General features: G+C 39.1%; 1 protein-coding gene across 8 annotated transcripts in view; it reads left to right on the forward strand.

Moving 5' to 3' along the window:
• Positions 1-27,956, forward strand: part of RIMKLB (ribosomal modification protein rimK like family member B) — a 132,699-nt gene that overhangs the window by 89,383 nt on the left and 15,360 nt on the right. For 5 of the 8 annotated variants that reach the window (XM_027093080.1, XM_027093084.1, XM_027093078.1 and 2 more), the window contains exons 2-3: positions 9,945-10,180; positions 26,407-26,637. In XM_027093080.1, coding sequence (XP_026948881.1) covers positions 10,006-10,180; positions 26,407-26,637 — 406 coding nt within the window. In that variant the 5' untranslated portion in view covers positions 9,945-10,005. Of the gene's footprint in view, positions 1-357; positions 503-9,944; positions 10,181-15,871; positions 16,582-26,406; positions 26,638-27,956 lie in introns of those variants that run through there. The other 3 variants (XM_027093081.1, XM_027093082.1, XM_027093085.1) reach the window with 3 other exon arrangements.

Consider the following 27,956-nt stretch of genomic DNA (forward strand, 5'->3'; position numbering starts at 1 on the left):
ACGATTTCTTTAACAATTGACTGTCCAAATACTTTAACATATTCACTTGAAATAAAACACTCTGAAATTTTAGTCATGGAGAGTCACCGTAACTTCTGGAATGAAAAGCTCTAATGTAGTCGTAATATAGTTAGATTTCTTTTATAATGGTTACTGGATTTAGTTAGTGTGTCAAAGGGGAGGAGGCCTATTTTGTTTTGACGTAATCTTTTGTTTATTCCAGTCTATCTTGGTTAGGTATTAGTTTCCTTCCTTCATGTCATAGACTTAGTTGTTAGTTTGGCAACATGGCTGTTGCTGTTTTTCTCTTTCTCCGTCTCCCTTGTTTTCTCTCTTGTCTTCTCTTACCCCCGCCAGGTGCTGGAGTCTGCTTGTCAGGCAGGGAGGCAGTCTGTGTGATCCTGAAAACAGAGCCAAGAAGGGGAGCAGCAAATTGAGTCACATTCAGCCCTCTACTCAGTGAAGAGCCACTTTTCTCTTCCTGCCTTTCCCCCTGTAGGGGGTAAGGAGCTGTATATCTAACCTTCAGACTTTTGACTATGAGCTAAAATTCCACTTATCTTAGTTCTAGTTGGATAGCTTTAATTTTTTTTTCATGTTTCCTATTGAATATGATAACATCTGGGGGTGCAGGGGAGAGTGACAAGAAGAAATTACCCTTTTTTTCTTTTCCCTTCTCATTCAGTCCCCTCTTCCTCACCTGAGGGAAATACCAGCAATATCTTGTAAATTTTCTACCACTTCTTAGCCATACTGTGAAGAAAGTTCTAAAATGAACATTCTTTTTTTCTCTAAACTCCAGCCAAACTTCATGCATTACGTTGTTGGGGCACAGGATGAAACATACCTTTTAAATTATCTCCCAATCCTTTCTTTCCCCAATTTGTATTCACATGGGGTTTGCTACTGGGGTAATTCACTCGACTGATCCATCTCTCAAATCCTCTCCCCTCCCAATGAGCTAAAAGACCGAGCACCATGAATACTGGAATAGATTAGGGGAATGGACAGAGTAGAGTGAGTTGTTCCACACTTTGGGACATAGCTTTTATCATCTTCTTCTGGGGAGCAGGCATAGAGACCTAAACACAGAAAATGGGTGGAGGAAGAACTTCTGTACCCACAAACAGGCCATGAAGAGTGAGAAAACCAAACATAAAGTAAGGAGGGTGAGTTATTGTATGTTGCTTGCTGACAACTCTTTTTTGGGGGTGGATTTGTAGAGAGATTTTATGGCTGATTAGCTTACAAAGAATATTCTCTGCAAGTGGGATTAAGTCATAAGCATTTGAGAAAAGAGCCTTTAGAATTGTTATAGTTACGCTATTGAGGGGTGGGTAGGTAGTGATAAGAACAATGAAGAAAGTAGTATTTTTAGATGTTAGCTGTACTGGCATGTGCAGTTGTTTCAAGAGAGGTTGAATCGGGGAGATTAGGTACAGGTGTTGGGTAAATTGTCCTGCATTACTTGGGAATTTTCCTGCTTGTCATATTAACTGTTGTGAAGAAATAATATAGTACCTCCAAAAATATCTGTACATAATATATTTTAGATTTATGTGCCATATGTATCTGTGTAAATGTTTGGTTTGCAGAAAAGGACTGATTTTCTGGCTTCATGGTAACTGATGCCATGGTGTCATTTTCAGTGTTTTCTTTTCCAATGTTTTTTCCTTTTCAAAATTGGCTTGGAGGACAAAAGTCACAGAGCTAGCCAGATCTACTCCCTTAGAGCCTGGTCTGCACGGAACCCATCTGCTTATATATCTTTTTCCCTCTCCTTACTGCCCCAACCCCAGGCCCCACTTTAATTGTTAACAAAGGTTGTATAGTGATGATAGAAAGTAGCAATAGCTTTGGGTTGGTTGTTTTTTATGCGAAACTGAAAAAATAAAATTTTAAACAGCTACGTTTAGATACTATGTTGTACAATTTGCCTGATGTTTAATTTTGAAAATAGCTCTGGTTTTTTGATACTCCTTTGTCATTCAGCATAACAAAGTCCTTTAAAGTAACTCCTAACCCTTAACCATGTCCTTTTGAGGTTCTATGCTGCCCATTGGGGATAATAGTATAGAACACAACAGATGGGGATTCTGCCCTCATAGAGTTTACTGTCTAATTTCATTGGTCCTCTTGTTTCGAGAGAGGTTGAATGGAGGGCGGGGGTGGGGGGCAGATTAGGTACAGATGTTGGGAAAATCGTCTTTCATTACTTGGAGACTTTACTGTTTGGTCCTTTCCCCTGTCAATCACTTCTCCCAGCAATGTCTGGAGGAGTCTACTGGATTGTGAATTGATGAATTAGCAGAACAAATTTGTGTAAATGTTTATATGCCAAGTTTATTATTATTATTTTTTACCACCTTTCTTTCAAAAGTGGCAGCACACCACCAAGTTGTGATAAAAAAAAAATAATCCAAACCTACCTCTTAAATGTTTTTGCTCTATTCAGTTCCTTAACAGTCCCCTTTTTGTTTCCCTCTCTCCATCTCTCTCTCTTTTAACCACCTCTGATACTAGCTCTTAGCTTCATTTTCTTAGAAATATAGAAATAAGGTTTCCAAGATAGAGCATGGATTTGCTATAAAAGATCAGACCGGTTCTGTCTTACTGCTCTGCTGTCCTGTATTTGGCAGTATTTCAGACTTTGATGCTTTATCAGAAAACTACATCTTGAAAATTCATGCAGGTTTGCCCAAATACAACAAACTTGGAATTCTTCCCTGATGCTTTGGAGTTCTCAGTTGTTAGCTTATTCCTTTGACATGTGATGTAGTTAGCCATATCTGCAAAGCCTTCTTGAATGTGTTAACAGCTTCCCAGCCCTTTTTACAGCATAGTGTCCAGAAAGAAAATTTCGAAGGAAGGCCTGACATTTAACATGTTAAGTGTGATGAACTTTGAGCTGTACTGTGCATTGCATCTCAGGAACATTTTTTAAATTTTGTGCCACATTCCAGAGATACTTTGATGTAACATTTCTCTGTTAAGTGAAATCATTAGAAATGTTATTTGGATTCCAGAGAAAACTTAGGTTTTGTTTATACCACAGACTATTTTAGGAATTTTAGTAACAAAGCTACAGGTTATTTAAAGGTAACATATTTTTTGGACCCTTTAGTTGGGAATGTGTAAACATTTGCATGTTAATTTGCTCATGACAGTTTTTTTCCTTTTCCAGTTTTCTTTTTATTGTAAAATACACACAATATTTCCGTCTTAACAGATTAGTGGTATTAAGTACATTCATATTGTGCAGCCATCACCATGGCCATCTCCAGACTCTTTCGTCCTGCATAACCGAAACCCTATACCCATAAAACAGTAACTCCCTAATCTTTAAATGCCCCAGCCATTAAGGACCATCATTCTACTTTCTGTGAATTTGAGTACTTTAGATTGTGGGGCATAATGTCGTCAAGGTTCATTCATGTTGTAAGCATGTATCAGAATCCAATGCCTTTTTAAGGCATTGGATTCTGATACATGCATTTTGCTTATTATTCATCTGTCAAATGTACACGTGGGTTGCGTCCACCTTTTAGTTATTGTGAACAATGCTGCTCTGAACATACGTGTACAGATACCTCTTTGTGACTTAGCTTTCAGTTCTTTTGGGTATATACCTAAAAGTGGAATTGCTGGATTGTATGGTGATTCCATTTTTAATTTTTTGAGGAACTTCCGTAGTGTTTTCGGCAGCTGCTGCACCATTTAACATTCCCACCGGCAGTTGGCAGGGCTTCCAGTTTCTCCACGTCTTCCCCAACACTTGTTATTTTCTGTTTTTTTGGGGGTTTTTTTTTGTTTTTTTATTGTAACCATCCTGTGAGGTAGTTTTGTGTTTCAGTGCTTAGTGATGTTGAGCATTTTTTCTTATTCATGACATTTTATCATCAGATCATTTTTAGTTCTATCGGGGCTGGGGGTTTGTCTCTTTTGTTAACCATGGTATCTTTAGGGAGAGTGCGTAGTAGGCACTCAAATATTAATTGAATGTATTATGCAGTTGAATGCTTAGTTTTGTGTATTTAGTAGTTTATCTTTTTTGGCTATAATAAAGAATCCCAAAATATCATGGAGTTGGAAGTTTATTTCTTCCTCATGAAAAAGAGATAGTAAGCAGTTTAAGGGCACAGTACTGTGCAGTTGTCAGGGATTCAAGTTCTTCTAACACTTAGCTGCACTTTTCCTAGGGTCGACTCTTGTCCTCTGTCCAGGTGGTTGTTGGAGGTGTAGCCATGACACCCACATTCCAGGTAGCAGAATGGAGGAGGGGCGGAGGAAGAGTACATCTCTTTAGCATGCTTCCTGGAAGTTGGAGTGCAGTACTTTGGCTGAGCACTCTGCGACCATATCTAGTTGCAGAAAGGCCTACGCAATACAAATGCAGCCTCTTAGTCATATGGCACTGTGCTCAGGTAAATATCAGATCTGTTATTACAGAGGAGTAAGTGGAAAGTGGATATTGGTAGGCAGGTGGCAGTCTCTGCCATAGAGTGTGTGGAATTTGAAGGGACTCTGGGCTCTTCTACCACTTTCTAAGTTAGACAAATGACCTCTCTGCTAGTGCAGCCTCACCTGCCCAGTGAGGACAATAATGTGTCACAGGGATGACTGTGAGGATTAAGTGAGAAGATACAAGTAAACTGCCTAACACAGTAATTGGTACATATAATTACTCAAAAGGGATTTTATCCAAATTCCCTTTGATATCTTTAGATATAGTAGAAAAAGAGTACAAGGGACCATATTGAGTATGTATAGGAAAATGGTTATCCTCTCATTTTTCATGCAAAATCTTGTATATCGTTTTTTTAAGAAAAGGTATTATGATAGAGCTGTAAGGAGAGTATGAGTGAATGTGTCATGTAAAGTTTGGAAAATCAGATATTTGCTCTGTTTTTGAGGTATACTCTTTCAAGAATAAGTAGGGGACTGTCATCCATTTCTGTCACTGTAAAGTCAACTTTGATTAATACCTAACCTGCTCCTGCTTTCACAGCCTTACAGTCTAACTTCAAGTTAATGTGCTAAGGAAAATGGCACCCAGACAGTGATATTTTTAAAGTGGCGTCTTAGCTAAAGGATGAGCCTGTGGAGGAACTACCGAAGTTTCAAAGGGACGTTGTTTTAGTGGATGATGGGGTAACAGGTTTAACACTATTAATCGGTTGTCTCTGAGACTTATGAGATTTTCTTTTTATCATTCATGTTCTGTACCCCTTTAATAAGTACACCCCCCCCACACACACAATGGGGTGTTCCTACCTTTCTCTCATCTTCTTAATGCTTTTGTCCCTCTGCCTCTTACTCCCATTCATTCTCATTTCCTACAGTAATTCAGATCCACCTCCGAAAGAGACACTGGATAAGACAAGGAGAGGAAAGAGGGTAAAATTTCATATGTATCCCAGATTGTGTTTTGTTGTGTTTTGGATTTTTTGGGGAGGCGGGGAAGCATTAGAACTTATTGAGATTGAGAGAAAAGCCTTGATAAACAGATCCTTGGTTTAAAACCTTAAGCATAACAAAGTAGGTGTTAAAAGGTACAATTAAAGTCAACATAGGCATGTGGTATGATTTGGAGGGAGACTGTTGGGATTTAGAAAATCTCTGGAAATATAAGCTATGCTACTTAGTATTACTTAGTTAAAAAAAATTTTTTTTAGGTGCATTTCTTAACTCTCTTAACCTTCATTTCTTAATCTGTAAAATGGTTACTGTTAATACCGAGGTTTAATTTGAAATAGTGTTCATTCAACTTTTAGTTTTAAAATAGCCCAGTATTTGGAGTTTGATAAGCATGTCATTCAACATCTTTAAACATTATGCTTCTGCTGTGGCATCTATTTATTATATGTGTGTGTGTATATTTTTTTATATATATATATTTATCATCTGTATATATATTATCACACACACACACAGAGTTGACCCTTGAACAGTGTGGGTTGGAACTGTGCAAGTCCACTGATTTGTGGAATCTTTTTCAATAAATATGTACTGCAGTACTTTACTTGCTTAACTGAGGCAATAGTGGGTGGCATTTAGTTAAGGATGCCCGTTTAGGCATATTGAAACAAGATCTGAAATTCAGCTGAACTCCTGGTTGGAAAAATATATTTAGTAGGTCAATGATAGTAGTTGAAACTGGACTGAGAATGACTTTTCTAGAGAAGGGAAAGAAGGGTTTAAGAATGAAGCCCTGGGGATTATGTACAGGGGGAAAGCCGTCAGGAGGAAACAGTTACAGGAAATAATAGTGAAAGAGTGCCCGTTCACACATGTGTTATTTTTCTGTGCAAACCTAATCCTCATCCAGGACAGAACGACGTCATTGAAAGTACAGCTGTAGTTATTGCCAAATTGAGTAAATTCTAGTTTTTATATTTAAGTATGTATATATTCTCTCCTCCAACATATTTTCTTTTTCAGTCTTTTGATTCTAAGTTCATTTGGTATATCTTATCTGGAATAAAGAATTTTTCTAGTAGTAAGAGATGCCCTTAATATCGTCAGATGGTAGATTGTGATTTTGCTTTTTCTTTACCAGAATAATTACCACTGGGAAGGGGGCCTTACAAGAAATCACCTTGTTTATGATTCTCATTTAATTAGCCTTGCCTGGAGTATTTGAAGATGACAGTCATAAAAATTGGTGTGCTTATCCAGAAGTTTTCACGGGAAAACTATCTCTACTATAAAATTAAATTTTATAGATTTCTCTTTATTTCAAAAAGGCTAGTTTAGCATTTATTTATTATCTGATGTTTATATATTATTTGGTACTTCTGGAGAAATAAAAAAATAGAGAATTAGTAGATCTGATTTTTTTTTTTTTATATTTTAAGAGGAAAAATCAACTCCTATGTATATGTGGACGTTTGCAAATGCCCTATTGATCTTACACTGTTGGAGAATAAACTCTTTCCCTACAGATATGTTATTGGGTAGCCAAACCTACTACTTTAAATGTCAGGGGAAAAAAGGGGAACCATTTTACTTTACAGGGGACTCTTTCCTGTCATTGATTGATTGATTGCTATGTGGCTTGCGGGATCTTAGTTCCCCGACCAGGGGTCAAACCATGCATCCTGCAGTGGAAGCACAGAGTCCCAACCACTGGACCACCAGGGAAGTCCCTCCTGTCTTTTATATATTTATTTATTTATTTTGTGGTACACGGGCCTCTCACTGTTGTGGCCTCTCCCGTTGCGGAGCACAGGCTCCGGACGCGCAGGCTCAGCGGCCATGGCTCACGGGCCCAGCCGCTCCGCGGCATGTGGGATCTTCCCGGACCGGGGCACGAACCCATGTCCCCTGCATCGGCAGGTGGACTCTCAACCACTGTGCCACCAGGGAAGCCCCCTCCTGTCTTTTAAAACAGTGGATATGATATGAACGTCAGTACTGACCTTTTATTGGCATACTTTGTGCTCCTAGGCTGTGTAGGTTTACTGTTAACGCTTTTGACTTTTTATCAGCTTTTTTGTTTTGTCTTTTTCCTTGATATTAACAGATGGGAAAAAAAAAGAGAAAAGTAGATGTTTTAAAATCATAGTCAGGGAGGAGATACCAACCTGTTGGTCTCTGCCTGGCCTATAGGAATGCATTGGTGGCCTTTCAGGCCAGGAGGGCTGTTGGAGATGCAGAGCCTCTGCTTTGTGGCTGGCGTCTTCACCTGTTTCCTGGGTATTGTTAAATGTGAATCCCAACGGAACAGTCCGAAAAAGGCGAACAGCCACTACAGCAGTATCCCTGGGCACCAAGGATGGTCAGCCGCTTATCCTCCCATGGAAACTGGGGGGGACCACTGGGCAGAGAAGAGGTTGTGCCCTTTCACTCCCTGGCAATAAACTGGTCTCTGGAGATGACTAAAATTATAGTAGATAAAAAATCTAGACAGGTGTTACTTGAAGATACCAACACCAGTCAGCTGAGGGTTGTTAAGCACACTTTGTCTTTTAGAAACTGGTGATGTCATTTACTTGTACAGGAAGACTTAGTTGGAATACAGTGTCGCATACCTCTACAAATTTTTACAGGAAAACCAGGGCATAACGCAACAATCTTTTGAAGGTGATAAAGAAAATGTATTCTACGTGATCAAACTGAAGATACCTCAGTTCAGGACAAGGTGACAGCTCCCATGGTACCACTTCTTCTGTAAGGCGAGAGCATTCCTCCAGTTCCAGATTAGGGGCTGTGGGCATCCCCCCTGAAAGAATGTGGTCCAGTTGCGGCCAATGATGCTCTCTACCTTTGCTTCATGTATTCCAGACAGAGAGGGGAATCATTTTCTTTCTTAGAACCCTAGGTTCATGAGGATTTCAAGCCCTTTCATTAAAAAGAAAATGAAAGGCGATGGGGAGCCTGATATGAGCCTGTCGTTAGTTGTTGGTTGCACACCAGTGTAGAAACACCCAAACTTTACATGAGGATATCAGGGCTGTGGCCATGAAGCCAGACAAGATGGATATGCCCATTGGCATCATCTCTTAGGAGTTGCTGCATGACTGTGAGATTGCAGTCCTGGAGTGTTTTTATTGTCTGGTTATAGAATCACTGAAAACACCATGTTGTGTTACGGTTGTGGCCTGGGCATTTTCCTGAAAGCTGACATGCCATAACTGCTTCCCAGTTGCCAGTGGCTATAACATCCCATCCTGATTTCTACTGGGTCCACAACTACCCTAGTAATGCAGTGCAATTTCATGCAATGAAGTCAATCATAGAACAGACAGTGGTCAAGAACTAAGTGTCAGGGGAGGCACAGACGTGGCTTCGGAGTATTGGAGGTCAATGACGGTTGCTTCAAAACCTACCCAATTGTAAACATTTTAAGGGCATTTTTATAGTTCCCCTCTCAAGGGAAACTGGACATCTCTACATTAGATGCTCTGGTGTGACTTGTGGAGCTTTTCCTTCTGAGTGAGACCCTTTCCATTCTCCTGGAAGGCCACATCCCATGTTCCTCATGTGTGAATTGAGCTCCAGTCCCCTGATGCCTTTGAGACTGTGGGTCCCCAGGCAGGTGGGTGAGTGTGGTAGGCAGGACAGGTCAAGGTCTTGAGGGAGGGGGTGGTGTGTGTGTGCGTGTGTGTGTGTGTGGTAGTGCCTCTGTCCCATGATGTTCTGCTCTTACTGTGTGCATCTGTGGAGCAGGCCCTTCTGGCTGAGACTGTGGAAAGCACGTGAACGGTGCATAAGGGACCAGTTCCAGCTGCTGTGATGCTGGAAGCCGTCCATCTGTATGGCCATTGCTTCCTCTATTCCTTGCCCTTGTCCTGTCCTTCTGTGTTAGGTTTGCCATGTCATCTGGGATAATAGTAGAAATCACCTATTATGCTTGTTAGTAAAACTTGTAACTTTTTTCTTCTTCTCATGAAAATGACTTTCAGTTGTCTTGCTCATGATATAAACCCTGAGAAGCAGAACTCTTGGTGACATTCTAGTAAACAAGCTATGTTTGTTTAAGAAAAATTCTGTTTAAAAATAGAATAAAAACAGTGAGTAAGAGCATACTGTCTCCTGACTGAAAAACAAATTTTAGTGAATGAACTTTGGCATTTATTTAAATAACTTTGGCAGTTATTCAAATTTTTCCCCCCACATTCTCAAATTACTTATTTTGACTAAAGTTGCTATGTGAATGACATCATTGTTGATGCTCATCTAGTAATATGTGCTACCATCTGATTTTTAAGCATACCTATAAATGTTTATAAGAAACTATACATATATGAAATAAAAGAAGATAATTGAACAATAGCTATAGATACATGAATATACATAATTTGTTCGAGTTTGTAGTGACGGAGAAGACAGGGTATAGTTCCTGTTTTTCATAGCTAGTATATAATCATGGTGTGATTTGTGTGAAAGCAAAAAATTGAGTAGTTTCTCGATTTACTTTGTATGTATATCTTCTCTTCCAGCTAGAAGGAGCCTGTATTCAGGAGGAAGTAATCCCAGAAAAGGAAGAACAGGCAGAGCAAGATGTGTAGCTCTGTGGCCGCCAAGTTGTGGTTTTTGACAGATCGTCGAATCAGGGAAGACTATCCCCAAAAAGAGATCTTACGAGCATTAAAGGCCAAATGTTGTGAGGAGGAACTGGACTTTAGGGCTGTGGTGATGGATGAGGTGGTGCTAACAGTCGAGCAAGGAAACCTGGGTAAGTCTACAGTTAAGTAACTTCTTTGCATTTTTACTTAGAATTTGGTGACTCTGTGTATTTTAGGAATAATTAGGGCAAAGGATTTGTTAATAGCCTTATTATTACTAAGTATCATCTAGTCTAAAAATCTAGTATATTTTATGGAAGAAATGGCAACACCGGTATTTGTTAAATCCCTTATTGTATTATTTAGGAAATAGTTGGGAGGGAAATTAAAGATAACCTACTAGTTTTCTTCCATCATTGTTTTCTATTTTTAAAATGCCTTGTTTATAAGGTGCCTCTATGGGGGAATTTGTACCCCATCAGGGTCCTTTTAGTAAATTGATCAAAATCCATGTGTAATTCTCATTTTCTTTTTTCTTTATAAGATGCTTTATATGTGTGGTGTTAAATACAGCTTTTCTTTCTGGATAAAAGTGTCCAAATGATTTGACTTAATTGGTGATAAGTATTTTTAATATTTTCAGTAGTTCATATTGTTTTCAGATTACTAGGGGAAGATATTTTGGAAATGTGTAGAAATTCTTTAGGACTGACTTGCAGGAATCTTTAAGCTCTGTAAAAGGATTTGTTACAGTTAAATTGGTCCTTTCTATTAGGGAGAGGTGGTTATTGTGAGAATTAATAATGCAGAGTACAGATCTGCTTTTAAGGTAATTTCACTCATGGGCTTATTTCAGCTTTTCTGTCTCTGTCTCTTTTGACCTAATGCATCCTTAAGAGCCATTTATGCCACAAAATTCTGTTGCTTTTTTCCCCCCAAGCCACAGCTATTCTGACTTCTACTTCTTACTGTCCTGGGTCAGGATCTTAGGGCCCCAAATTTTAATGCTGCAGCAGCCCTCTAAGTCTTTTTCAAAAGTCTTTTCCTTTCTAGCCCTTTCTCATTCATTAAACACTACTTTTATCATCTTAACATGATAAAACCTTCAGAAACTCTCTACTTCCCTATAACATTAAATCTAATCTTATTTTAAAGACTTTTCATTGATGCATGTCCCATAAATCCAGGAGTTTCTAGGTTTTTTTTTTACATTTCGCATATTTTGAATTATTTAAATCTCATACCATCTTGTAAGGAAGGTAATATTATCATTTTACAGGTGAGGAAACAGACTCTTGAAGAATTAAGTGGATAAATTAGAATAAAATTCCTCTTCTCACATATTGTTAACTCTGCTGTAAATGCTGCAGATAGACCATTTGTCCAACCTTGTCTCTTATTAGTCTGTATTGTTTGCCTTGGGTCAGTATGTTCACTATGAAAGCTCAATGTCATTTGTGCTCATTGCTGTTTCTTTGTCTTTGCTCATATATTTCAGTACACCTTAATATTTCTGGACCACAGTTAACTGTGGTAACTGTAGATAAGGGGACTGCTGCATTCTCCTATAATATTTTTTATTTCTGTAGAATCGGTAGTAATGTTCCCCCTTTGATTTCTGAGTTTAGTAACTTGAGTCTTCCCTCGTTTTCTTAGTCCATCTAGATAAAGTTTTGCCGATTTTATTGATGTCTCCTGTATTAGTGTCTTCTTTTGTGTTTGGTTGACATTTTTGTAGAAATCTTTACATTCCTTTTATTTCCTTTTGTGTATATTTCATTTGCTTTTTGCGTTTACCATGGGGATTACATTTAACATCCTTAGGTTATACTACTCTAATTTGAATTTATACCAGCCAAACTTCAGTAACATGCAAACACTCTGCTCCTTTACCACTCTGTCTCCACCCCTTTCATTTGTTGATGTCACAAAATTACACCTTTATTCATTTTGTGGCCAAAAATATAAAATGATAATCCTTTTAAATGCACCAGTCTCTTAAGTTATATAGAAAACAAGAGTTGGAGTTACAAACGAAAGTTATAGCAATACTAGCTTTTATACTAATGATTGTTTATTTTTTCTTGAATTATATTGATCTCTAAATTCTGAAGTACAGTTACAAACTATTGTTACAGTAATGTTAGCTTTTCTAATTGCCCATTTATTTACCTTTATTGAGATATTTATTTTTCCATACGAATTTGAGTTACTGGTAGATGTCCTTTCATTTCACCTTACAGGTTCACGAACTCCCTCAACTTTTGCTTTTCTGTGAATGTCTTAAATTCTCCCTCTTTTTTTTTTTTAACCTCTTTATTGGAGTATAATTGCTTTACAATGGTGTGTTGGTTTCTGCTTTATAAAAAAGTGGATCAGTTATACACATACGTATGTTCCCATATCTCTTCCCTCTTGCGTCTCCCTCCCTCCCACCCTCCTATCCCACCCCTCTAGGTGGTCACAAAGCACCGAGTTGATCTCCCTGTGCTGTGCTCTCCCTGTGCTATGCGGCTGCTTCCCACTAGCTATCTATTTTACATTTGGTAGTGTATATATGTCCATGCCACTCTCTCACTTTGTCACAGCTTACCCTTCCCCCTCCCCATATCCTCAAGTCCATTCTCTAGTAGGTCTGTGTCTTTATTCCCGTCTTGCCCCTAGGTTCTTCATGACCTTTGTTTTTTCTTAGATTCCATATATATGTGTTAGCATACGTTATTTGTTTTTCTCTTTCTGACTTACTTCACTCTGTATGACAGACTCTAGGTCCCTCCACCTCACTACAAATAACTCAATTTCGTTTCTTTTTATGGCTGAGTAATATTCCATTGTATATATGTGCCACATCTTCTTTATCCATTCATCTGTTGATGGACACTTAGGTTGCTTCCATGTCCTGGCTATTGTAAATAGAGCTGCAATGAACATTTTGGTACATGTCTCTTTTTTTTTTTTTTGGGTACGCAGGCCTCTCACTGTTGTGGCCTCTCCCGTTACAGAACACAGGCTCCGGGCACGCAAGCCTAGTGGCCATGGCTCACGGGCCTAGCTGCTCCGTGGCATGTGGGACTTTCCCAGACTGGGGCATGAACCCGTGTCCCCTGCATCGGCAGGCGGACTCTCAACCACTGCACCACCAGGGAAGCCCCATGTCTCTTTTTGAATTATGGTTTTCTCAGGGTATATGGCCAGTAGTGGGATTGCTGGGTCGTATGGTAGTTCTATTTTTAGTTTTTTAAGGAACCTCCATACTGTTCTCCATAGTGGCTGTACCAATTCACATTCCCACCAGCAGTGCAAGAGGGATCCCTTTTCTCCACACCCTCTCCAGCATTTATTGTTTGTAGGTTTTTTGATGATGGCCATTCTGACCGGTGTGAAATGATATCTCATTGTAGTTTTAATTTGCATTTCTGTAATGATTAATGATGTTGAACATTCTTTCATGTGTTTGTTGGCAATCTGTATATCTTCTTTGGAGAAATGTCTATTTAGGTCTTCTGCTCACTTTTGGATTGGGTTGTTTGTTTTTCTGATATTGAGCTGCATGAGCTGCTTGTAAATTTTGGAGATTAATCCTTTGTCAGTTGCTTCATTTGCAAATATTTTCTCCCATTCTGAGGGTTGTCTTTTCGTCTTGTTTATGGTTTCCTTTGCTGTGCAAAAGCTTTGAAGTTTCATTAGGTCCCATTTGTTTATTTTTGTTTTTATTTCCATTTCTCTAGGAGGTGGGTCAAAAAGGATCTTGCTGTGATGTATGTCATAGAGTGTTCTGCCTATGTTTTCCTCTAAGTGTTTGATAGTGTCTGGCCTTACATTTAGGTCTTTAATCTATTTTGAGTTTATTTTTGTGTATGGTGTTAGGGAGTGTTCTAATTTCATACTTTTACATGTAGCTGTCCAGTTTTCCCAGCACCACTTATTGAAGAGGCTGTCTTTTCTCCATTGTACGTTTTTGCCTCCTTTGTCAAAGATAAGGCGACCATATGTGCGTGGGTTTATCTCTGGGCTTTCTATCCTGTTCCATTGATCTATATTTCTGGTTTTGTGCCAGTACCATACTGTCTTGATTACTGTAGCTTTGTAGTATAGTCTGAAGTCAGGAAGCCTGATTCCTCCAGGTCCATTTTTCTTTCTCAAGGTTGCTTTGGCTATTTGGGGTCTTTTGTGTTTCCATACAAATTGTGAAATTTTTTGTTCTAGTTCTGTGAAAAATGCCAGTGGTAGTTTCTACCTCTTTTTTGAATTAGAGTTTTGCTGGATGTAGGAGTTTCGGTTGGCAGTTTTTCTTTTAGCACTGTGAACGTATTAGACCCCTGTCTTCTGGCCTCCAAAGTTTCTGATGAGAAATCTGCTGATAATTTTATTGAGGATCCATAGAATGTGATGATTTGCTTCTGTCTTGCTTTTTTCAAAATTCTCTCTTTGTCCTGGGTTTTGAAAGTTTAAGTATAGTGTATCAACATGTGTCTGTTTGAGTTCATAAGGTGGAGACTGTTGAGCTTCTTACATGTTTATATTCATGTCTTTCATCAAATTTGGGAGGTGTTCAGTCACTATTTCATCAAATATTATCTCTGCACAACACCCCCCCCCGCCCACCTCCCCGCCCCAACCTTCCTGGGACTCCCACAATGTGTAAGTTCACTGATTCTTCTGTCTGCTCATATCTGCTTTGAATCTCTCTAAGTGAATTCTCATTTCTGTTATTGTACCTTTCAGCTCCAGAATTACTTATTGGTTTCTTTTTTATGTTTTCTGTCTACTGGTATTAACATTTTGTTCACACATTGTTTCTTTGACTTTCTTCACATCTTTCTTTAGTTCTTTGAGCATGTTTAAGGTAGTTTCTTTTAATGTCTTTGTCTAATCTCTCTGCCATTAATTAGGACTTCAGGAATGGTATCTGTTGATTTATTTCATTCCTTTTAGTGGCCATACTTTCTTGGTTTTTCTCTATGCCTTGTGAGTTTTTGTTGAATTCTGTACATTTGAATCTAATGTGGAAACTCTGGAAATCAGTCTCCCCCTTCCCCAGGGTTTGCTGGTTTTTGTTTACTGTTTTTGTTGTTTTGATTGTCATAGGCTGTCTCTGTACCTCAGATCAGCCTAAGGTGCAATCTTAATGTCTTCTAAGGTCTTTTCTGAACCTTTGCCTAGGTACTTGCAGTCACTTTTTAATTTTCCCCATATTTGCAGTTGAATGTCCTAGTGTTTAGTGTATGGCTTCTGAGGGGAAAAATTACAAGGGACAAAGGGGCAAAGAGGATATTTGAAGAAATAAATAAGTCCCCTGGAAGTTACTTCAGCTGGAAGGGGAGGGGCTTGTAAAAGTGGGAGGAGTGGTACAACAAAAATGGCTACTGGCCTCTTTGTCTGCACCTCTGATCAGAAGCTGCATCCAGCCATCAGAGCAGAGATGCCGGATATTTGGAGGGCAGCGTCCTAATAGACCACCCTGGCTCCTGCAAGGCATGTCAGCTGCTCCAGAACCAAGTGCAGTATTGCTAAAGAATGGGGGATGGGTAGTTGCTACTTTTCTAGAGCTGAAATCGATGAAAATTAACTGCACTTACCATGCCAGTATTTTCCTTCATTATCCTTCAACAGATTGACAATGCATTTGTTGTTTAGGTGGCGAGACAGAGTCCTGATGCTCCCTACTCCTCCATCTTCCCGGAATCCTCTCTGTACTCTTAATCAGCCTATTGTGCTTTCGGGGTCGCGGGTCTCTTCCTGTTTTGGCCTCTGCCTCCACGGGTCCAGAGCCCTGGAGGCGCAGGCTCAGCGGCCATGGCTCACAGGCCCAGCCGTTCCGTGGCATGTGGAATCTTCTCAGACCGGGGCACGAACCCGTGTCCCCTGCATCGGCAGGTGGACTCTCAACCACTGCACCACCAGGGAAGCCCCTGTACTCATTTTTAATTGGTGTGTGTCTCTTTTTGTTTTGTAGTCTTGTATTATATTCTGGGGAAAAGTCTCTTACCGGATACATGTACTGTGAATATCTTCTGTCACTCTGTGGCTTGCCTTTTTTACTCTGTTAATGGCATCTTCTGGTCAGTGAAAGTTTTTAAATTTAATTAAGTATGGTTTATTTTTTCTTATTTTTTGATTAGTGCTTCTTGTGTCCCAGTTAAGAAAATGTATGTGCCCAAGAGTCCTTATTTTGAGATACATGCTGAAAACCTACTTCATAAAATACAACATTGTTAAGTGAAATTATTGTTAGGAAAAAGGGCGTATACTGTTTTCTAAGGGGAGGATGGGTATGTGACTGTAACTTTTGCTGGTTTAAAAAATAGTTAATAGAAGGATAAATCATAATTTTCCAAGTGTGGTTACCTTTAGGGAAAAGAAAGGGTTCAAGAGGACAGGGATGCGCTAGACTACTGTGACTCTCAACAAGGTTGAAAGTAGGTGATGGTACATTGGATTCATTATAGTATTTTTATTTTCTGTTTAGGAGTTTTCTTAATAAAATTAAAATAAATGGAGAGAACGTTTGAACTGATGAAATTTTTGACTCAAGGATGGAAGGAGAAAGTTTGGAATTTAATCATTTTTGGTATGGCACTTTGATGAGATTATAGGTTGTTTCTTGCTCAAGTTAACTAGAGATATTTTAATTGCTTACAAATCAAATAACCTTCCCCGTGACAGAAATTAATTCCAGAGAGCATATTGCCAAAAATAGATGCTCAGAGACATGGTTACTTGGCATAGATAGGGCAGAAATCAATTAATACTACCTTTTTTATTTCAGAGTGGGAATCTCCTAACCCATGGTACACAGTGGTGAAACTGGTAATTAAGTAATTACTTTTATTCACTTGGAATCATGGTCTTTTTGAAGATAAAGCCTTGGAATCTGTTAGGTACTGCCACAGGCAACTTTTTTTAAAGAGTATGAGGGATTTGGAAACCTGATACTGAATGGCCTTCTGAAGGCATTGGGGAACTTAAAGCAAAGGAATGATGAGGAGCTCAAATCTCTAAATTCTTCCTTCAAGGCAAGTAACAAAATTCAGGGGCTTTCCAGTATTTAGGATTATAGGTCTAACCTAACCATTAGAGTATATTCTTGTTGAAAGGAGTCTTCCAGCTGTCATGCTGCTAGGGCTTTGGAGGGAATTCTTGTGATATAATGAAAACAGCTTCTGCTTTAGAACTAGTTAGATCTAGCTATCCTGGCTGATTTAGTTTTTAAACTAAACTCTTTTGCAGTTGGTCAGACTGGTTGTCTTTATACTGCTAAATTAAGTCTGCTGGTAAATTCTCTCCTTGACAAGTAGAGAAATTTCTAGATATCATGTAGTTAGGTCACCTGCTCTCGATTGCCAAAAGGAGGTTAGAACAGACTGATATAAATGTCTTTAACCTGGAGCCACTGTTAAAAAGTTTATTACTCTTTTTCAAAGTGGACAGGGGGCTTCCCCGGTGGCGCAGTGGCTTAGAGTCTGCCTGCTGTTGCAGGGGACATGGGTTCGTGCCCCGGTCCAGGAAGATCCCACATGCCGTGGAGCGGCTGGGCCCGTGAGCCATGGTCGCTGAGCCTGTGTGTCCGGAGCCTGTGCTCTACAACGGGAGAGGCCACAACGGTGAGAGGCCCGCGAACCGCAAAAACAAAACAAAGGAGAAAACCAAAGTGGACAGGGACTTGACATTTAAAGGACATCACAAAGATACTTTGCTTACACTCTCCCCTTTTTTACATTAGTCTGTTGCTGGGAGACTGCTGTAACTTTTTATGGCTGGATTCATTAATAGCGACCTAAATGATACATTTCCCCAGTTTTCTTCTATACAGTTTTCTTTTAAACTATTTCAGTATAGATTACTATCTTATGGGGGAAGAAAATGTAATTTTGGTTAGATAATAACATTTCATATTTGGATAATAGAAAAAAATTCATAAAGTTTTCATGTTAGCAAAATAGAAATATGTCTTCTTGCTTCTAATACTGAGACCTTATGCATCAGTTATCAAATAAATCAAGTTTGCTTGGGAGTTGAGAAAAAAAAGATGAAGAATCAACAGCTACCACATGTGCCGTCAGCCTACCCCAACCCACCATTGTAAACTAAGAGTAATTGATAGCCACTAACAATTATTAACCACTTACTATGTGCCAATCTTTATCAAATACTTAACATGCACTTTCCCCCATCATCCTCCTCAAAACTGTTTAAGTGGGGCTAGGACTTTATCCCAAGGCTCAGAGTATCTTAAAATAGATGCTCAATGTTTTTGAATGAATAAAAGAATGAGTGGATAAGTGGATGAGTCCTTTAAGGGTATTTTATCTTTTTATCACTTTCATGAAGTATTTTCTTCTGAGCCATTTTTTTCTATCTACAGAAAAGGTAAAGAGAATGTACTCAAACATGCAGAGCTTGAATGCCAGCATTTATAAAATTAATTAGAATTATTTAGCTAGTGGCATCACATTTTCTCTACATTTGATACGTCCTACCTGCTTTTTGGGGTAGGGTCAGTTGTCTTGACCCTCAGATTCTGTATTTTTTAAAGGTACTTAGAGCAGAAGCTGGCCAGTCATTACCTTCAATAAAAGATGTTTTTAAAACAGAGAGTCGTAATCTGACTTTCCTCATCTCTTTTTCCTTTTCTCTCTTTTTTTCAAACACATGATGGTCAGCTGCAAAGTGGCATTGCTCAGTGATAATGAGGCACACTGTTACAGTAGACTTCCTTTTGTTTCTTCCAGTACCACTGATGGACCTGGGAAAGGAATTTTATTGGTTCCTTATCGTTCCCCAAAGAGCATACCATTGAAGAGAAAAATTTTCTTGCTACCTGGGATTAATAGTGAGATAAGGCTTGGAAACAAATTGGACAGGAGAAGGATTGCTGAGGATGTTAAACAGGGGTAGTTTGATAGGAAACATAAAATATATCTTCGTAGGAAGCAGGTAAGCAGATAGAAAAGGCATGTATATTCTCAAAAGAATGGATTCTTTTATTCTTGTTTTTGATATTTGATAACTTAGATGTATGAGTTCTAACCCAGCCTTAATAAAGACTTTTTAGTGTTGTATATAACTCTTTTGAGAATTATCTGACCCTTGGTACTGTAAATTTCCATTACCACTTGTCCTATTCTCCTCAAAATTTGGGTAATTACTTTTCATCCTACATTTTTGGGACCTGGTGGGGGAAACTAGCCAGTGATTTTTTTAAGGTGATAACTTTTTAAATATTCATTTATTTATCCCCCCTGCCTGCGTCGGGTCTTAGTTGCGGCACATGGGATCTTCATTGAGGCATGCGGGATCTTGCCTTATGGCGCGCAGGCTCTTCTTTGCAGCGCGCGGGCTTCTCTCTAGTTGTGACATGTGGGCTCCGGAGCGCATGGGCTCTGTAGTTTGCGGCACTTGGGCTTTCTTGTTGAGATGCGAGAGCTCAATAGTTGGGGTGCGCAGGCTTAGTTGCTGCGCGGCATGTAGGACCTTAGTTTCCCGACCATGGATCGAACCCGCGTCCCGTGCATTGGAAGGCGGATTCTTTACCACTGGACCGCCAGGGAAGTCCCAAGCCAGTGATTTTTTTTTTTTTTTTTTTTTTGCTGTACGCGGGCCTCTCATTGTTGTGGCCTCTCCCGTTGGCGGAGCACAGGCTCAGGACTTGCAGGCTCAGCGGCCATGGCTCACGGGCCCAGCCGCTCCACGACTTGTGGGATCTTCCCGGACCAGGGCACAAACCCGTGTCCCCTGCATCGGCAGGCGGACTCTCAACCACCGCGCCACCAGGGAAGCCCCAAGCCAGTGATTTTTTAAAAAAAAAGCTTAGGAGGACAATTCTCATGTGACGACAGTTTTGCATTTATAGTAGGCACCAGGTCCGTGTGACTTAAGCCCTCTTGCTGCAATCTTTTTTTAATGTCCTAAAGTAGATTAATTGATAAATAGATTTATAGTGAGTTGAGTATTTTAAAACGTTCAGAATTGTCTCGTCTTTTTTGTTAATATAGCCCCTTTTATTTTACATGTGGTGGTGAATTTAATAGCTTTGTCAGTTAAGTAATGGATTAGCATTCTGGATTATTGACCTAAACAACTAAAGTTTGTTATGTGAATTTAGCTGGAAGTAGGGAGCTCAGAAGTTATAAATCTCTTACGCTGACTCCTTGCTTTTTCTAAGTAGAACTCACAGCCTGAGAAAGAACAGGTTAGATTTCTTGTCCTAGATTTGGTTTTGACTGCCTTTGGCAAGTTACTTTAGCTTTCAGTTAGTCTTCCCTCTTCCGCCTTCCAAGATGAACTAATATAAAGTTTTTACTGCAGTAGTAGCACTTGAAACATAAATGGCAAGGGAGATGGGTCACTGGCAGAATAGTAAATGGGCTTTTGGTGAGAGAAAGGATGAGAAAGCATTTAAAAAAAAAAAAAATGAAAAGCTGAGCAGTAAAACCCAGAGATTTTGAAACTGGAATGACCAGCATCAGTTCTCTTTAGAGAATACTTAAGAATTTGATACGTCTTGGATTCTCCCCTCCAAATCGGGTTTTCATTAAGAATTTTAAACGAAGAGAAAAGCTGAAAGACTAGAATTATGAACAGGTATATTCTTGCTACCTAGATTGAGTGTTCAATAGTAACCCCCTGTCATAGTTCTTTAATATCTCTTTCTCCTAGTATGTATAAACATTATGTACATTACACACAGCTTTTTGAGAGAGTCATTATCTTTTGAATACAAGTAGCTATCTTAATGTTCACCCCTAAATATTTCAGTATCTGAGGCCAAAAAATAAGGATGTTGTTCCCTATCAGCCAACACAATTAGCACACCTAAGAAAAGTAAACTCTTTAATATCATCTCATATATACTCTAGAATCAGATTGTCGCAGTTGATTCCAAAATACCTTTTTCAGTTATTTTCAAATCAGGCTCTATAAGGTTCATGCATTGTATTTGGATATAATGTCTACTTAGTCTTTCTGACTCTAGACATTCTTCCCATCTTTATTTCTAAAGTGACATCAACTTTTTGAAGTGATCAGAACAATGTCTCATATCCTGGATTTGTGTGATAGTTTTCTTGTGATGTCTGCCTCCTGAAGCTTCCTGCGAGTTGGCATCATTAGATAGAGTTCATGTGTTTTGTGCACACAGTTACCTCTTAGTTGACCATGGATGCTTCACAGTGCGTTCTTCCAGGAGGCCCAAAATGATAGTCTGTGCCACTGTCCAGGATAAGTTTGATCACTGGGACAGGTAGTGTCTGCATGGTCTGTTAGAAAAATCTATTTTTATCTTTTGCCTAGCAATTCTTTGATATTTTGGCACTATACAGATACCCCATCCACCTTTCCTTATAATGATTATTATTATTATTTTTTTTTGCGGTACGCAGGCCTCTCACTGTTGTGGCCTCTCCCGTTGCGGAGCACAGGCTCCGGACACGCAGGCTCAGCGGCCATGGCTCATGGGCCCAGCCGCTCCACGGCATGTGGGATCTTCCCGGACCGGGGCACGAACCCGTGTCCCCTGCATCGACAGGAGGACTCTCATCCACTGCGCCACCAGGGAAGCCCCCCTTATAATGATATTTTGATATTTCATTGGGATTTGCAAAATGGTGATTTTTCTAATTTTGCTATTCCTTCTATATTAATTGACCTTCTTCTCTAGAGAAGACCTTTTCCTACTGGTGATAAATAGCTCCTCCTGAAATGGGGGCATAAATGTAGTTTTTCCTCATTATTTACCAGTTTTTATTTCTTTATTTTTTAATAAATTTATTTATTTTTGGCTGCATTGGGTCTTTGTTGCTGCGTGTGGGCTTTCTCTAGTTGCGGAGAGCGTGGGCTTCTTATTTTGGTAGCTTTTCTTGTTGCAGAGCAGGGGCTCTAGGCGCGCAGGCTTCAGTAGTTGTGGCACATGGGCTCAGTAGTTGTAGCACGCAGGCTTAGTTGTCCTGTGGCCTGTGGATCTTAGTTTCCCGACCAGGGTTCGAACCCGCGTCCCCTGCATTGGCAGGCGGATTCTTAACCATTGCGCCACCAGGGAAGTCCCTACCAGTTTTTAGAATACAGATTTATGTAATAGTTCCTCAAGTGATAGCAAATGAGCCCCCCTTCTCCATTATCATTATAGAATAATGAGCTTTTTTTTTGCATTGTTAGTCGTTTTTTTTTCTTTGAAATTTGGCTAAATGAAAGCTCTTTCAGGCTGTCTCCCGTGTTCTAGTAACTCATCTGTCTTAATCTTTGAGTGCATCCTTGATTTTTGGCACAGAGACTGTGTCGCTTTTTAATTGTGTACAAATAGCTCCTTCACTGGAAACTTCCAGTTTAAATTCTTAAAATTTGTTAGCTTTAAAGTGATTCCAGAGGTCCTGGTAAGTCCTCTGGAATAGTAAAGGATGGAAGAAAAAGAAATGCCAGTCAGCAGATAAGCCTATCCTTATTTCCTGAGGATGAAAACACCTAGTACTTATCATGTAGCCAAACTAGTTTCAAAAAGCACAGGTGTAGAGCAGGCTACATGAGAGATTTCCCGCTTAATTACTGGCAAGGAGATTATTAATATCCCAAAGGAATCTTTCAACTTGGGAGAATAATCAGCCCTCAGCACTTTCTCACTCTGCCTTGACAACAGTAGCAGCCTTTTAATACATAATACATTTTAATCTAAAAAATGTAGGAATAAAAATTGTTCCCAACCTCATTGCTATTCTAAGGTTAACTCATTATTTATTGGCTTTTAATTTTTTTTTTAAGATGTTGGGGGTAGGAGTTTATTAATTAATTTATTTATTTTTGCTGTGTTGGGTCTTCGTTTTCTGTGCGAGGGCTTTCTCTAGTTGTGGCAAGTGGGGGCCACTCTTTGTCGTGTTGCGTGGGCCTCTGACTATCGCGGCCTCTCGTTGCGGAGCACAGGCTCCAGACGCGCAGGCTCAGTAGTTGTGGCTCACGGGCCTAGTTGCTCCGCGGCATGTGGGATCCTCCCAGACCAGGGCTCGAACCCGTGTCCCCTGCATTAGCAGGCAGATTCTCAACCACTGCGCCACCAGGGAAGCCCGGCTTTTAATGTTTAATCATACACTTAATTCAAAACTTACCCAAAATATTTATATTGAAATCTCTATCCCAGTATGAAACAAAACTAGATGAATAGTTTCATAAGTTGCTGTTTAAGATGATGAGCAAAAAAGACAGTGTACGCTTGAAGAAGTGGAATTGAAAGCAAAGCTGACTGGTAGCACATTCAATTGGAATAGCTGTTTTCACAATGAATAGAGTGGAATTGTGCATGTGTATAATGAATAACAGGGATCTAAGGAAAAGAGTCATCCTCCCTATATTTCAGTTTTATAAGCTCTGCATCAAAGATGAGTGGTATTTACTAAGAGTACTCAAGAGATCAGTAATACTTTGCCTTTTTGTTTTTGCTCACATTCATCTGTACCTGCCCTTCTTTCTGGGCAGTCTCGGATCACCTTCTGCTTGTCTAGGATAATAAAGTGTCTGTTTCTGTTACTGGAGGCATTGAATTTCTTTCCATCCTCAGTAATGCCCATATAGTGTACTATGCAGATCTGACTGTGCTTTGGATAAAGTACTCCCATATTCCCAATTTCCGTTGGCAGCAGACCGGGAGTGGAACACATTGCCTTCTCTATCCCCTTTCTTAAAAGGCGCAAAAAGTATCTCCATTTTAGGGAAATGAGAAGATAATGTCATAATGGATGAATTTTCTCTTGACAGTGTCTCTTTTCCTGATCACTCAAGTTTTCCCAAACTCAATCTTTGTTTTACCTCTGTTTCATTTAACGAATTTGATTATTCTCTCCAGGTAACACTGACTTTTCTTATTTTTCATATTACTACTTAAAACTAGATTTTCGTGGTTTTTTGACTCATTTTTCCTCAGGTTTTTGCTTCCTTCTCGTGTCCCTTAACTGAGATTCATCAAATCCAGTCCTAGGAATTGCCATTTTTTCTTTTTCTTTTTTCAGCCTATACATCCCCATTTCTTTAGGTATTAAGTCTTGGGCTGATTCCTTCTATAAGCACACACACACTCCACACTACCAGATATGAATTATTTTACACACCTGTAATACACATGTGTATTTTATATACACATCTGTATAGTTCCCATCCGTACTTCAACTGTTACAGAATAGTTCTACTTTGATGTTATCACCAGAATCTTTCATATCTACACCCAGAGGCAGCATCTTTTGCCGTAAACTGGGTTCCCTTTTCACCTTTCCCATTCTCCATGTCCCCTTTTAACTCCCAATTTGGTCACTAGGCTTTTTTCTGATTTCAAGTAAAATGCTGTTTAGATTTTCCTGTTGAGGCAAGTCAGCACAGAAGCCCAGGAAATGAGAAAATGTAGGATTGCAGGAATCCGCTGCTGCTGATCTCAAGATGCCTGTAGCAGCATGGTCAGTGAACGGCTGCAAGGACAATGCCTGAAGCCTTTGGCAAAAAACCTCACATCTGCTGATGACCACAGCGCTACCAGCTGCCCCTGGAGAATAATGACTTCTACTTCTCTTTGACCTTTAAAATTTTGTGTAATTGTCTCTCGTTGGTGGATTCTCAAAATAGAATCCTGCTGGCAAGGGAGAGTAGGAAGTGCTTCTAGTCCATGCCATACAGGGAGGGGGTAAAAGATGGGGATGGTGTGAAGTATCAACAGGTAATATCAAGCACATAACCTCAGTTCCCTTAATCAGAATAGATAAAATCTCTTTTGGCTCAGAATTGTGGATCCAGCATGTTACCTCAAGGAGATGAAATCACTCTCTTGAGGATTTATCTGCACCCTCATGTTCACAGCCGCTTTATTTATAATAATTACAACGTGGAAGCAAACTAAGTGTCCATTGACAGATGAATGTATAAAGAATACGGTGTACATACACACACACACACACACACACACACTCACTCACTCACTCACTCACTATAAAAGTCCTGGGTATGTAAATGTATATAGAGTACAGTGACTAGTCAAGGACCTTATCTGCCTTAGTTACCAATCTATTCCCAACTTTTAGAAAAGAATCTGACACATGTAATTACTTAATGTTTATTCAGTGAATGAATGTCCATGAGTAAGGGATTGATCATGTGGTGTATCTTTAAATACAATTCTGTTGAGCCCAATACAGTTGTATGTGCACTGACTTAGATGTCTGGTATAATTTTAAGTGATGAGAGAAAGTGACATAAAATGATGTAAACAAAGTATCTCATTTGTCTAAAAATTATATATATTTTTCTATAATTAGATAATGGTGGGGAAAATACTATTAACATACTGTTAGTTAACTATTAACTGTTAGTTGATACATACTGTTAACACTGTGTAGGATGTTGGATGGGAGGTAAATGTGTTATATTTTTGTATTTGAATGTCATTTAAATAAGTATATGTAATTTTTTAATGAAAGTAGGTTGTAAGGAGCAACAAGTACCTTGTTCCTTTATTATTTGGGACCTCTTTAAAAATAGAATGGTATTGGATAAAACTCAGAAAACTGCTCTTTTAAAAATTCTCTTTTTGGGGCTTCCCTGGTGGCCCAGTGGTTAAGAATCTGCCTGCCAATGCAGGAGACACGGGTTCAAGCCCTGGTCTGGGAAGATCCCACATGCCGCGGAGCAACTAAGCCCGTGTGCCACAACTGCTGAGCCTGCGCTCTAGAGCCTTCGAGCCACAGCTACTGAAGCCCGCGAGCCAAGAGCCCGTGCTCCGCAACAAGAGAAGACACCGCAGTGAGAAGCCTGCGCACCGCAACGAAGAATGGCCCCTGCTCGCCACAACGAGAGAAAGTCCGCGCGCAGCAACGAAGACCCCACACAGCCAAAAATAAATAAATAAATACATTTATTTATTTTTTACAGAAAGAAAATTCTCTTTTTGTACTAAAAGCATACATCCTCACTTAAAAAAGATAGAGAATTGCATGGAGCAAAATGTTTTAAAGTTCCTCATTCTGCCCTTCTCTTCCTGCCTTGCCAGCCACACATACTCAGAGAAAGCCATTTTTATATATTTTCTGTACATATGTAAATACAAGAGTTAATTGCTTTTAAAAAACTTAACCTTATGCATCTGGACATTCTTTCCATCTTTGAACATAGAGATTTATGACATTCTTTTTAACGGATGAGTAATACTTCATTGTATTGACATGTACTGTAATTTATTTACCCCGGCATACATTCTTCTTATTACATCTTCTTTGTTCTTACAGAGGAAAATTATTTAAGGAGGAATGTCTCTCTGTCCCAGTGAAATGTTAGCAAAATAGTACATTTAGTTTTGAGACCTAAGCTTTGGTATATATCTGGTTCTCTATTGTATATTCCCCTTTAATGGTTATGGTTTCATTCCTGTATATTTCAGGTCTTCGTATCAATGGAGAACTAATTACTGCCTACCCTCAGGTGGTGGTAGTGAGAGTACCAACCCCTTGGGTGCAAAGTGATAGTGACATCACTGTTTTGCGTCATCTGGAGAAGATGGGATGCAGGTTGATGAACCGACCTCAAGCCATCCTGAACTGTGTTAATAAGTTCTGGACGTTTCAAGAGTTGGCAGGTCATGGTGTTCCTCTGCCAGATACTTTCTCTTATGGTGAGTTAACTAATAAGAATTTATAGCCTAAATTTTAGAGCACCAATAAGTTTTGAAAGCCCTACTAAACTATTAGGGTTATGTGATATAATGAAATTCGTGAACAAGGAAGGACTCTTAGAAGCGATTTTCAGTTTTAATTATGAGAATTATGAATCTGTGTATGGTATGAGTAGAATGGACTGACCAAACTTTCTGTAATGGGCCAAATAGTAAATATTTTGGGCTCCCCAGGCTATAAGTTCTCTCTTGTGACCCTCAGTAAAGCTGTTGTACTGTGAAACGTGCTGTAGACAAAGCTTAAACAATGAGTGTGGCTGTTTTCTAGTAAAGTTTTTCTTTAAAGTTTTTAAGTTTTTCTAGTAAAACTTAATTACAAAAAAGGGCTGTATGCCAAATCAGTCCTTAGTGTGGCAACCCCTGAGGTAAAAGAATCTGTCATCTCTGTAATTTTTGATTATCTTCATTACCATTTTCATGATAATGGTTCATAAATATTTTCCTATTTTTAAAGAAAATTACACTATACTAGGTGTGCTTTAAAGCAGTGCTTCTAAAATCACCTGTGGTAGAGGACTATTTTTTTTTTTAAAGACCCATTTGCTGTGGATAAGTACACGTAAAGTACCGTAAAAATAGCAGAGCAATGCCAAATTGCTTTCTTGTGCTTACTCTTTTTGTATTTATTTGGACACATATCAGTAGCAAAGAAGTCACAGGCAGAGGTTACTGGACGACACTTGGAGTAGCACTACTGTAAACAGTATTATGTTAATATATTTCCTGCCTTTCCAGTTTTTCTAGTTTGGAAAGAATCAGACTTGCTATAAATCAGTATACTTTTTCATAAAAATATTTCTTAAAATGTCCAGCAGAATGCTTGGAGAGTTAACGAGGCTTTAAAAAGAAATTCCTGTCCTGTTACAGTTTGAGAGTTCTCTCTTCCTGATGCTTTTGAGATATTATATAGCTTATTTCATTGTTCTACAATTCTGATTTTAAGAGAATGGAAAGGAGAAAAGTATATTAACCAAATGAATGAATATTACCTGTGCTCTCACGTTTAAGGTTTAAAATTTGGAGACTAGGTCATCTTCATATCTCTGAGCTGAAAATTTATGATATCACAGTTGTTTAATGAACCTTTTCTTGGTGTGATTATTCTGTCATCATGCTGATTTTGTACAACTACAATCCATTTTTGCTGTAGCTTTGCTTCTGTATCGTTTGTTCCTAGGAATATAAACAGAAAGAACAAGACATAACCCATGGGTACTGAATAGCTCAGTGTAGAAAGAACTCTGATTTATAATAGAGAT

Source organism: Aethalodelphis obliquidens, unplaced genomic scaffold (genome assembly GCF_003676395.1).
Source record: "Aethalodelphis obliquidens isolate GAN/ISIS:26980383/991018 unplaced genomic scaffold, ASM367639v1 scaffold83, whole genome shotgun sequence".
Lineage (NCBI taxonomy): Eukaryota > Metazoa > Chordata > Mammalia > Artiodactyla > Delphinidae > Aethalodelphis > Aethalodelphis obliquidens.